This window comes from Neoarius graeffei, chromosome 19, assembly GCF_027579695.1.
Source record: "Neoarius graeffei isolate fNeoGra1 chromosome 19, fNeoGra1.pri, whole genome shotgun sequence".
NCBI lineage: Eukaryota > Metazoa > Chordata > Actinopteri > Siluriformes > Ariidae > Neoarius > Neoarius graeffei.
The window spans coordinates 48,791,580-48,805,137 of record NC_083587.1 but is presented as its reverse complement, the minus strand read 5'-3'; the positions used below and the strand labels follow the sequence as shown (position 1 = coordinate 48,805,137).

General features: G+C 42.6%; 1 protein-coding gene across 1 annotated transcript in view; it reads right to left on the bottom strand.

Annotated features, from left to right (window-relative positions):
• mindy3 (MINDY lysine 48 deubiquitinase 3) overlaps positions 1 to 13,558 on the bottom strand; it is a 175,754-nt gene that overhangs the window by 133,527 nt on the left and 28,669 nt on the right. Inside the window, exons 4-7 of the mRNA XM_060900932.1 lie at positions 10,318 to 10,509; positions 7,325 to 7,376; positions 1,732 to 1,846; positions 1,504 to 1,577 (exon numbers count right to left, since the gene is read on the bottom strand). Coding sequence (XP_060756915.1) covers positions 1,504 to 1,577; positions 1,732 to 1,846; positions 7,325 to 7,376; positions 10,318 to 10,509 — 433 coding nt within the window. The remainder of the gene's footprint in view (positions 1 to 1,503; positions 1,578 to 1,731; positions 1,847 to 7,324; positions 7,377 to 10,317; positions 10,510 to 13,558) is intronic.

Genomic DNA, 13,558 nt, shown 5'->3' with positions numbered 1-13,558 from the left:
AGCAGTATAGATAATGGCTGGATGGATAGATGGATGAGCAACAGGTTTCTAACTTTCAACTGTCCAGTTTTGATGAGTCTCTGCACTGAAGCTTCAGGATAAATGTTCTTGGCTGACAGGAGTGGAATCTCATGTGGTATTCTGCTACCCCGTCTGCCTCAAGGTTCAACTGCTGTGCTTTGAGATGCTTTTCTGCTCAACGTGGTTGTAAAGAGTGGCTATGGCCTAAGCTTTGGGACAAAAAGATTGCCAGGTCGATTCCCTGGACCAGAAGGAATGGCTGGAGTGCCCTTGATCAAGGCACCTAACCCCTAACTGCTCCCGAGGCGACTCTGTGTACGTTGTACGTCACTCTGGATAAGAGCGTCTGCTAAATACCATGAATGTACTGTTGTCATAGCGTTCCAGCTCAAGCCAGTCTATCCACTCTGATCTCTCATCAAGGAGTTGTTTCTGCCCTTGTCTTTGATTTATCTTCTTCTGTGGACAAAACTGAAAATTCTGATCAATCTGGTCACCTTTAGCACTGTAGTAGTAACTTAGAAGCCAGTCGTAAGTTTACTTCTTCTGTGTTCTTTTCTTCATTGAAGTACAAGTGTTTTTTTTTTTTCTAATTTAGTCATTTCCAGTTCCCACCCACCGGACAGCTCTCCTCTCTCAGACAACATGTGATGCTGGAGGGCATAGAATCTTTTCCACATGCTTGAGACCATGATTGTAATTGACAGAGAAAGTGTGCCACCCCTGCCTGAGAGCACGGGCTCCTGTGACATCGAGATTTGAACTTGTGATCTCTGGATGATGGCGTGAATGCTTTTCTGCTGCACTACTTCATGCCCCTTTTCCACCAAAGCAGTTCCAGGGCTGGTTCGGGGCCAGTGCTTAGTTTGGAACCGGGTTTTCTGTTTCCACTGACAAAGAACTGGCTTTGCGGCCAGAAAAACCAGTTCCAGGCTAGCACCGACTCTCTGCTGGGCCAGAGGAAAGAACCGCTTACGTCAGCGGGGGGGCGGAGTTGTTAAGACCAACAACAATAACAAGACTGCGAAAGATCGCCATTTGTAAGCGACGAGAAGCAGCAGCTGTACAAACGCGAAGTCATCCATTATTATTGTTGTTGTTGCCGCTGCTGCTTCTTCCGCGTGGTTTTTGCTTCGATATTCGCGCCAAGGTTTATGCAAACGTAGCGACGTAACTGACGTATACAACGACGTAACTGACATATACAGCGACGTAATGACGTGGCTTCCCTTAGCACCGCGAGCTATGGAAAAGCAAACTGGTTCTCAGCTGGCTCGCAAGGTGAACGAGTTGTGAACCAGCACCAGCACTGGCCCCGAACCAGCCCTGGAACTGATTTGGTGGAAAAGGGGTAACAGGCACCAAAGTGTACGATTCTTTCCTGCCCCCTAGTGGACATACTCATTGCATATGATTACTTTTTGTGAAAATTGACAATGATTCAGATGACGGCTGTCAATGATCCGACATCACACATCATACCTTCCATGGCCATACACAGGGTCGATAAGTGGCTCTGAAGTGTCCTCTATCTCATTCTTTATGTTCTCAATACCCTGAAATTAAAAGAAAATAAGCCAACATTAGTACATACACACACAAACCGGTGACATATGGTACACTGTATACAACACAATCCTAATCAAAAACAGGAAAAAATACAAAAACAAACATGCATAGAAATTAGAAATTGAGTGAGTTCAGTCCTACCTTCGTAAGTATTACAGAATACAGGAAGAGCAAGACACCAAATTTATTCTTCCAAGTGTCATACAATGATGGTATAATCTCCTTTAGCTCAGCAACAGTCTTTAGTGTCCTTTTACTATGAACAAACAAAATATACAAGATTAATAAAATACCGTCACAGTGAGAACATACACCTCGTGGTTATGATTTTCCTTTTGCTTTTTTTAAAATCCACCATTGATCCAGGAGATACGAGCACACGCACACCCACACCTGGAAATGTAGGAAGGTTTGAACTACTGCTTTATTTTTTTCTTTCCATGGAAGGAATAAAACATGACCGAGTGTACATATACCATATACAAGTTAATCATTTTTGAAAACAGCATGTCAGAATGTTCTATTCCTCTGACACCACTGCAATTTATAACGCTAACATTTTATTTATAAAAAAAAAAAAAAGTATGTTACCCATTTGTAATTACATTTAAATGAAAACTCGAGAATTATTTAACCTGGGCCCAATTTTTCCATCCCTTTTGTTGCAAATATTTACCAAAGACAAAATTAAACTGAAATCCGTCCAGTATTGAGAATGTTCATTTTCACTGACAACTGCAAAATGGCTATGCAAAATGAAATCTGTCAGTGTTGTAGTCGAGTCACTAAACCTCAAGTCCAAGTCCAGTCTCGAGTCCCCAGTGTTCAAGTCCGAGTCAAGTCCAAATCATTAAAAAAAAAAAATTGAGTCCGAATCGAGTCCACTATTGATCCGAGTCGAGTCCAAGACCTCAATCACACCATTTGACGGTGTCTGTTTCAGCGCCATTAACTTTAGTTTGTTCCTGAACATGACGTATGAACAGGTGAATGTACTTCTCTTTATCAGGGAGTGTGAAGTATTCTGTCAGAGATGGTTGGGAGACGGATGTAAGTGCAGAAGGTGTGTTTATTAATACAAGTAAAGACGGTAAACAATCCAGAACGGCAGGCAAAATCGTAAAACGGGCAATAGGTCGAGCGAGACACAAACAGGCTATCGTAGACTCAGCAGAACCAAAGACGAGAAACAGGAAATCAGGGATCAGGAAACCAAACAAGGAAATAAGGCTCGGTAATGTGTCAGCAACGCAACTAAGTGTTTGTTCACAGTTTTTATACAGGCGCGCTGATTGTGCCTTAATCCTGTGCAGGTATAAGTCATTTATGGTGCGTGCATGTGTGTGCGAGAGTCCGCTTGGCGCACGCGCTGTCCGGAGCGCGCCCGAGAGTCTATCTGATGCACGGTGCACAGGTGTGACACTCTTGCACAAAATTAGTACAAAAATGAATGTAGATATAAATATCTTATGCCAAATTATTATGGCATGTTACAAAAAAAAAGAAAAAAATCCAAGTCCTCGCCTCCAATTTATGAGTCCGAATGCAGTTAATGCACGAGTCCGAGTCATCAGTGCTCAAGTCCAAGTTGAGTCACAAGTCCTTAAAATTAGGGCGCGAGTCGGACTCGAGTACTACAAGCCTGAATCCTACAGCACAAAAACCCGTGTCAAAGTAAGCTGCTCGTTTGCGCCACTGACAGGTTCATAATTCGGGCCTGGTCCCACAACACTGATAACTATAACTACAACCATGCCGATACCTCTGCCTGAATTTAGTTCCAGTCTGGAACAGTCACACCACAACTATAATCCTGACTATAATATCGGTTGGTCCTGCCGCTCAGGGAAATAAATGTACGTGATTGCTGGTTTTTCATGGGAAAATGTAGCGGTCATATGCTGTTTGTGTGCACATTCAGTGTACTCAGCAGCACATGATGGCTGACAGTGACAGCAAAGATGTCTGGGGAAAATAGCACATGCTCAGACCTGACTGGTTTACCTGATTGGTCAGATGTTTTATCGGATTGCTCCAGAAGCAATCTCATTGATACGGATAAACCCAGGCCTGGGCTATAGACCCTTTTCAGTCACGTGACCTTTGTAAACGTGACCGCCATTTTGGACATGTAGTGGACTTCGGCTCGAATCGGTTTGAATGCGAGGAAGGCGACAAACATAAAAGAAAAAGGAGCGAGATGCAGAAAACTGTATTTACTAGTTTACTGTAATTATGATCTGGCAGCTATTTACACCGGATCCAGTGTAAATAGCTGCCGGAGCCAACGTCCGAGCTTGCTGGAGCGTGCTCCGGCCAGCCGCGAGCTAGCGCGCTCCGGAACCTCGGACGTTGGCTCCGGCGGCTATTTACACTGGATCCGGTGTAAATAGCTGCCAGATCATAATTACAGTAAACTATAATGGAATGTTAACAGCAATGTAATGCCTTTTCTGGCTAATTTTATTCGTCTTACCTCCAACAAAGTGGTCACTTCACAAGCGTTGGTATGCCGCTATCCATCTTCTCCGTCGGTCAGCATCTACCGGGATCCGATAAAATGATAAACCTTGCCTGGTTTGTTGATGGTTACTACATCCAGGTGCACAACAATATAGTGGCATGATGGAAGTCTTGCTGAAAATAAACACTTTCTTTGCTGCCGTTCCTCAATGCTGGCTGTGGTAAACTACTGGTAGTACATGTCCAAAACGGCGGCCGCGTTTGTCGTGACTTCACGTGAAAAGGGTCCATAGGTATCGTTATCAGTCTGGTGTGACCACCAACCACATAACCTGCAGGGGACTGATTTATTGATAGTTATCGTTATGGACCCTTTTCACGTGACGTCACGACAAACGTGGCCGCCATTTTGGACGTGTACTACCAGTAGTTTACCACAGCCAACACTGAGGAACGGCAGCAAAGAAAGTGTTTATTTTCAGCAAGACTTCCATCATGCCACTATATTGTTGTGCACCTGGATGTAGTAACCATCAACAAACAAGGCAAGGGTTATCATTTTATCGGATCCCGGTAGATGCTGACCGACGGAGAAGATGGATAGCAGCATACCAACGCTTGTGTAGTGACCACTTTGTTGGAGGTAAGACGAATAAAATTAGCCAGAAAAGGCATTACACTGCTGTTAACATTCTGTGGCGGCGAGTGTGTAACCAAATAGGCTAAAATAACCCATTGTAACCTCTTTGTTCTTCTGTAGTAGCTATTAGCTAACGACATTAGCTCGCGTTGTGTTCCTTTGCTGTTGGTAGACTGTAGGACAGATCAGAGGCAGTGTCCTACAAACAGCGCTTAATTTGAGGGGGAGCAAGCCGGAGCGCGCTCCGGAACCTCGGGCGTTGGCTCCGGCAGCTGTTTACACTGGATCCGGTGATCCGACACCTCTTTTGACTATGTAACAAAACAACAACAAAAAAAAAAAAAAAAAATAATAATAATAATAATAATAATAAAATAAAAAAAAAATGCAAGTTTATTTAGTGTTAATGTCTGATTTTGATATCTGTCTTGTTGGTGATTTCTCTCATGAAACGACATCCACAAAATATCTGCAGATGAACTTAATTTGCAGTGTTATTACAAAACATGCCCAGAAGCGCAGCGACGCGCCCCTCTCCTCTCCTCTTCCGCACCGGAGCCGCTCATCCTCTGCGCTCCGGGACCTCCCACTTTACAAATTAAGCACTGCCTACAAATAAGTGTTCAAAATAAGAGGAACATGTATTTGTCTCTTAAATCCAGGCCGTTCCCTGTAATCTGTAACAACGGTTGGAGAAAGTAATGGCAACTAGTGAGTGCACAAACCATAGAAGGTAAACTGTACACAGCACCAGGGCAGTGTGATGGTATGTCTACTTTTAGATTGTGTTAGCTTATCAATGAACACACTCGTCACTCGACGAGTTTCACGTCTTTACGACGGATACTTAAATGTGTGTTAAGTATTATTGTTGCAGTCTAAGCAGTCATTGTAGCAGCTAGATGAGCGAGAACCGAAAGGGTCTGTGCCATAAACTGTTATTTCTGTACGGCGTTGCTAATGTGTCGTTACTGTTATTTCTCCCTCTGCTCGCCCTGTAAATGCCCTACGTCGCTGGATAGCGAAGGTGTTTTCTGCATCTCGCTCCTTTTTCTTGTATGTTCTCAGTTTGTCGCCTTCCTCGCATTCAAACCAATTCGAGCCGAAGTCCGCTACATGTCCAAAATGGTGGTCGCGTTTACGAAGGTCACGTGACTGAAAAGGGTCTATAGGTATTGTCGGACTGGGCCTTAAGTGTCTGATCCCTACAACAGTGTTTCCCGGCACATATTTTACATTTGAAAAATCCCACGGCACACCACCAAACAAAAATATACCCCCCAGGAAAATTTTGAAAAATAAGGCCTTACAAAACCACTTTTCCTGCAATCTGAGCTGTAGTAGATAAAAAAAATCTGTTATCTTTTTTATATATTTACATGAAAACATGTTTCAAATCAATAGGAGTATTGTTTGAATTCAAAATAAAATCACATTCTACATTCAAGGGTATGGTTATAATTTATGATCAACAAAAATGACAAACTAAATTCACATTAAACTTAAGTTCTATTAATTATCAAAATCTTCATATATTAAATAAAATTTCTTCGGGTGACTGACCTTTTCTCCCGATGTTCTCATTACTTGCATATGATTTCTTCAAAAAGTCTTTTGAAATATTTAAGTTTTCAAAACTGTCAGCATTAATTCAGATTTACTGACTGACTATCGTATACATGTTCAATGTATTAAATCAAACGAATGCTAAGTTTATGGGATAATGTCTATGTACACTTTATACAATTATAGTTCGCAGTCACTTCTCATTTTCATTTGATCATTTCGACTTCTTCAGCTTTTTGGCCAAAGACAAAAGCTTGTCAGTCCTCTCTTTTGTAAGAACTGTTATGATTGGCGAGAGCATGATAGCCATCGATGTTTTGGCCAATTACATTGTAGATAACACGTATTCTACCACGAGACTTAGCGAGACTAAAGATGGCAAAAATGTAAACATGTAACATCGTCGTAGGAATGAATTACGCTTGAGTGAGTATCACGAAGGAACATACCCCAACCCCCCTCAATAAATGAAAAAAAAAAAATCTCAACGGATTAGGCATAATATAAAAAGGTCGATTTTTACTCAGAAAAAGCGGAAATCCGCCGAAAAGCGGAAAACTCATCCCTGCTATCGCCATCACTGCTGTCACACCCGAAGCATTACTAATTCTATTGTTTGAATGGCAACAGATAGATACACAGGTTAATTAGCTACCTGCTGCCATCTATTGGAAGAGTATTTAATTGTTCTTCCGGTCACTATACGTCGCTGGCATAGACAAACGAAGACAAATTATTTGCAGTAAATAAATAATTTTTGGAACAATTAAGTGAAATTGGATAAAGTCCCACGGTACACCTGATGATCTCTCACGGCACACTAATGTGCCGCGGCACAGTGGTTGGGAAACACTGCCCTACAGGGCCCAAAGAGATGGGAAAAGAAGGCCAGGGTTAAAAATTCCTGGAGTTTTCCTTTAACATTAATGGAATGTTGGACATCATTGAACAGCACGTGTTAATTATGGTGTACGATTAATAAGCAAGTTGTTCTTGTGGATTGTTCTTGCAAGTGTGCAACTTTTGCAGTGTGTGTTTTTAATAGAGTTAACAGTGTGCACTTACTGTACCATGCTGTGAAACCGCTCAAAGCCAAGCTCCTCAGCAGCCAAAGCAGCTACATACACAAACACATCAAAAACACATTCAACAAACTATCAAGAATTATACTACAGAGCCAGAGAACCTATAGAACGTGCACAGAACCGGAGTACATTAGGATTAAGGATTTCAGACCAGGCTTCTTTCACTAGGTTTTAAAGATTATATATTTACTAGCAGGTTACCCGGCGTTACCCGGCGTTACCCGGCTTTTGCAAAAATCTGGGTTGCCCCCAGACTTCCATGTCAAATTTGGTGAAGATCTGTCGAGAACTACTGTAGTGATAACCTAAGACAAACAAAAATCCAAACATCCACCACCCAGGGGCCCACCGGGGACCCAAATATGGAATTTCTGAGTTCTGCCAAATTGTGGCCATCTCCTGTACCTATGTGCCAAGTTTAGTGAAGATCTGTCGAAAGTTTGTGTTGATAAATGTAATATGAAAGGCGTTAAGGGAGGGGATGGGTGGATGTCGTGCCCCCCAGGGACCTTCCTGGGGCCCGTGCATGAATTGTTTATATCTGCAAAATTCCGGGTCATCCCCAGACCTACTTGCCAAATTTGGTGAAAATCCGTCGAGAAACGGCGACGTTAGCTCAAGACAAACAAACTTTGCCTCTTATTATATCGATAATTAAATGCGTGAAACACAAAATTAGTTTCACTCTGAAAATTATGCAAATTTTAATAAAAATTGTGCTTTACTCCGTCTTTACAGCTCACACTTCCTTCTCAATTGCATCTATAAGCAGACCCCAGCATTTGTTTTAGCATATGATAATTTCATTACCAATGTGCCCATGTTCTCAAACGTGGCTGGTCTGAATTATGTACAATATGAGGAAGAGCAGAATTTCAACTGTGAAGGGGAGCAAGAGGCTTCACACATCAAATTCACAACTGACAAATTGGGAAGTTGTAATCCTACATCGCTGAAAACAAACAAACAAAAAAAACAAACAAACAAACTCTTGAAATTCACAGCTATTGGTGTATTTTAAATGGTATCTTCTCCCTCAATGACCGTGTTTCAAAAGGAACGATGTCAACACGTGGAATCAAATCACATCTCTCTCAGGCCATGTTAAGTGTCCTTTTTTCTGCCACGCAGTACAAAGCTTAACAGTAATAATTTTACAGTGAGAGTGGACACAAATGAACAATATGACAGGTTTCTGATATTTTTATACACATTTTGAACAAGTAGGACCAAATAATTTGATACAGAACCCAATACTGCAACCCCGATTCCATAAAAGTTGGAATGCTTTGTAAAATGTAAATAAAAACAGAGTGCAATGATTGAAAAGTATTTGCAAATCTGTATTCAATTAAATACAAAGACAGGATTTTTAATGTTCAAACTGAAACTATTTTTTTTTTTTTAAGTTTTTTTGGGGGCTTTTTTCACCTTTACTGGATAGGACAGTGTAGAGACAGGAAATGAGCGGGAGAGAGAGACGGGGAGGGATCGGGAAATGACCTCGGGTCGGAATCGAACCCGGGTCCCCGGATTTATGGTATGGCGCCTTATCCACCTGAGCCACGACACCCCCAAACTACTGTTTTTTTGCATAAATATACACTCATCCTAAATTTGATGCCTGCAACACGTTGTAAGGAAGCCATGGCATAAAGGTTAGAGAAGGTCACCAGTTCAATTTCCTGGACCAGCAGGAATGGCTGAAGTGCCCTTGAGCAAGACACCTAACCCCCAACTGCTCCTCAGGCTGCTCTGGGTACGTCGTACGTCGCTCTGGATAAGAGCGCCTGCTAAATGCATGCAAAGTAAAAGTAAAGTTCCAAGAAAAGTTGGGACGGGGCATGTTTACCACCGTGTTACTGGTACATCACCTTTTCTTTTAACAACACTTATTCAGTGTTTGGGAACTGAGGACACCAAGTGCTCAAGTTTTGAAACTGAAATTCTTTCCCCATTCTTGCTTGATATACGACTTCAGTTGCTTAACAATCCGGGGTCTCCACTGTCGTATTTTGCACTTCATAACACGCCATGTATTTTCAATGGGAGGCAAGCAGGCCAGTTTAGCACCTGCACTCTTATACTATGAAGCCATGCTGTTGTAACACATGCAGAATGTGGCTTGGCATTGTCTTGCTGGAATAAACAGGGAGGTTCCTGAAAAAGACGTTGTCTGGATGGCAGCATACGTTGCTCCAAAACCTGTATGTACCTTTCAGAATTAATGGTGCCCTCACAGATGTGCAAGTTACCCATGCCATGGGTACCAACACACCCCCATGCCAACACAGATGCTGGCTTTTGAACTTTGTGCTGGTAACAATCTGGATGAACCTTTTACTCTTTACCGAACCCATGTATCAGTTTTTAAAGCAGTGCTGCCTGAGGGATCAAAGGTCACAGGCGTTCAGTGTTGGTTTTCAACCTTGCCCCTTATGTGCAGATTATTTCTCACTCTGGATTCTCAGAATCTTTTGATATTATGGAATGTCGATGGTGAAGTACTGAAATTCCTTACAGTTCTAAGAACAAAAGGTTGTTCTGAAACTGTTGGACTATTTGCCCACGGAGTTCTTCACAAAGTGATGAACCTCACCCCATCCTTGCTTGTGAACGACTGAGCCTTTCCAATTACCAATCAACCCGTTTACCTGTAGAATGTTCCAAACAGGTGTTTTTTGAGCATTCTACAACTTTTCCAGTCTTCTCTTACCCCATCCTAACTTTTTCAGAACGTGTTGCAGGCCTCAAATTCAGAATGAGTATACAGTATATTGGCAAAAACAAGAAAGTTTCAGTTTGAACATCAAATATCATGTCTTTGCATTGTATTCCACTGAATATAGATCGATAAGGATTTGCAAATCACTGCACTCCGTTTCATTTATGTTTTCACACAGCATCCCCAATTTTTTTTTTTTTTGAATCGGGGTTGTAAAATCATAAATATCAAAAGACTCAGACTCTCACTGGGCTGCTGCTGCTGGGTGTGTGTGTTCTGACTGGATTCCGGTTCTGTGTGGTCTTCAGTGATGTCCCTGTTCTCGTCTGTGGATTTGGAGTGAGCCCAGGTGGCCAGGCAGAAGTTGTGGGTCTTGCCAAAGCAGGCCGACACCAGAATCTCAGTCAGAGTAGAGCACAGGGCCAAGCGCTGCTCCTCCTCTAAATGTAGAAATCATTTTGATCAACCTACCGATTTCAACACTTAGGACTTACGGCTGAGCAACACAATTACATTATAATGTGACAAATTTATCTGTAGAGTGCTTAACAATAGACATGGTCACAAAGCATCTTTAAGAAATCCAGGTTTCGATCCAGATTAGGTCTGAGCAATATAACGAAATAATAACCATATTGTGATATAATAGGTCACCACTGTGGGAAACAAGGAATTTTAAGCAGACTGTCACAGGACAGACAAGTCTGAAATGTTGTCTGTCTGTCCAAATTTCAGCCTGGTCGAACGATGGGCCAAAGGCCCAGAACAATGAAGGTGCTTGAGATGCCTGGAGATGGCTTCTCAGCTATTTCCAGGCACATTTTTGTGATCTTCAAAGGCCAAATTACACAAGACATTAGTTGCTAATTACACTACAAATTGAATATAATTTACAAGAAAATGGCAGAAGATTCAAGAAAAACATGCTGAAAGTTATACGCAAGAAAACAGTAGCACACACAGATCAGTTCCATGTAGAGGAAAAAAAAAAAAAAAGTATGGGTGGGGGGCCAAGGATGTTCCAGTTGGTTACAACTTACTGGTACTCATACATACAGTGGGGCAAAAAAGTATTTAGTCAGTCACCAATTGTGCAAGTTCTCCCACTTAAAGATGAGAGAGGCCTGTAATTTTCATCATAGGTATACCTCAACTATGAGAGACAAAATGAGAAAAAAAAAAACCCAGAAAATCACATTGTCTGATTTTTAAAGAATTTATTTGCAAATTATGGTGGAAAATAGGTATTTGGTCAATAACAAAAGTTCATCTCAATACTTTGTTATATACCCTTTGTTGGCAATGACAGAGGTCAAACGTTTTCTGTAAAGGCCTCTGCATGCTCTTGCAACAAGGCTTTCGCAGATAGCTTTTCGCAGACAGTTGTAATTTATCGTTGAGCGGGGAGTAATAGGCGTGCGCGATATTATTCACCGCCACCACAACGCAAGGGGGCGTGAAGTCACGAAATCGCTAGGAGTAGTTGGTGGGTGTGGTTAGTGGAGTGTTTATCCTCCGGTTACTTATAATGACTAGAACTGGAGTCGTATAGATGTACGTACTTCCTCACTTCCTCGATCAACCGCTCTTCGTGCTGCTCCATCTTCGCTCGTGTTTTTAAAAATGGCGGTCGTGAAAACAAACCAAACCGGGAAAGTAGGGAAGCGGAAGTGCGTGTACAGCGGATGTAGAGTGGACCAATCAGAGCCCTCTTGTCTGCGACGCTGTCTGCGAGGCTTCTGCGGTGGTCACAATTTTTGGGAGGTGCGCGCAGAGCGTCTGCGAAGGGGGGGGCTACGCAGACGCCATCTGCGAGGACTGGGTTGTCAGCATAAATTGGCCTTAAAAGGGATGCACAAAGTCAGCAACAATACTCAAACAGGCTGTGGCATTCCAACAATGTTTGATTGGCGTAAAGGTGTCCATTGTGTACCAAAAAATTTTATTTATATATATTATCTGGGCATGAATGTTTTATTGGGAAATATGGCACTTGTATTTTTCATATAAACTACATCCGGGACATGGAGAACCAAAACGGTGACATAATTCCTACATGCTTCTCATGAGGAAATCAATGAATTGCTTTGATAAAATTGGGTTACTTTTTATTTATGAATGCGTCTATATAATAAAAAAATATATCACACATTGGCTTGAAGATATGAAGTTTATCTTCTCATGCTGAAAGTGTTATATTTCTCACATACATACATACCATTACATAGATACATTACATACATACGGGAGAGCCGTATCGTGAAAAACCGTGACCGAGGTCTTGAAAGTACTGAGCGAGGCCCTCTGGGCCGAGGTCAGTATTCAAGGCCGAGGTCACGGTATTTCACCATACGGCTCTCCCGTATGTATGTAATGTATGTATGTAATGGTATGTATGTATGTATGTATGTATGTGAGAAATATATGTAGAGTGGACCAATCAGAGCCCTCGTCTGCGACGCTGTCTGCGAGGCTTCTGCGGGGGTCACAATTTTTGGGAGGTGCACGCAGAGTGTCTGCGAAGGTGGGGGGGCTACGCAGACGCTATCTGCGACACCGTCTGCGAGGACTGCGTTGTCAGCATAAATTGGCCTTAAGTCTTCACAAGGTTTTCACACACTGTTGCTGGTATTTTGGCCCATTCCTCCATGCAGATCTCCTCTAGAGCAGTGATATTTTGGGGCTGTCGCTGGGCAACATGGACTTTCAACTCCCTCCAAAGATTTTCTATGGGGTTGAGATCTGGAGACTGGCGAGGCCACTCCAGGGCCTTGAAATGCTTCTTACGAAGCCACTCCTTCATTGCCCAAGCGGTGTGTTTGGGATCATTGTCATGCTGAAAGACCCAGCCACGTTTCATCTTCAATGCCCTTGCTGATGGAAGGAGGTTTTCACTCAAAATCTCACGATACATGGCCCCATTCATTCTTTCCTTTACACGGATCAGTCGTCCTGGTCCCTTTGCAGAAAAACAGCCCCAAAGCATGATGTTTCCACCCCCATGCTTCACAGTAGGTATGGTGTTCTTTGGATGCAACTCAGCATTCTTTCTCCTCCAAACACGATAAGTTGAGTTTGTACCAAAAAGTTCTATTTTGGTTTCATCTGACCATATGACATTCTCCCAATCCTCTTCTGGATCATCCAAATGCTCTCTAGCAAACTTCAGACGGGCCTGGACATGTACTGGCTTAAGCAGGAGGACACGTCTGGCACTGCAGGATTTGAGTCCCTGGCGGTGTAGTGTGTTACTGATGGTAGCCTTTGTTACTTTGGTCCCAGCTCTCTGCAGGTCATTCACGAGGTCCCCCCGTGTGGTTCTGGGATTTTTGCTCACCGTTCTTGTGATCATTTTGACCCCACGGGGTGAGATCTTGCGTGGAGCCCCAGATCGAGGGAGATTATCAGTGGTCTTGTATGTCTTCCATTTTCTAATAATTGCTCCCACAGATGATTTCTTCACACCAAGCTGCTTACCTATTGCAGATT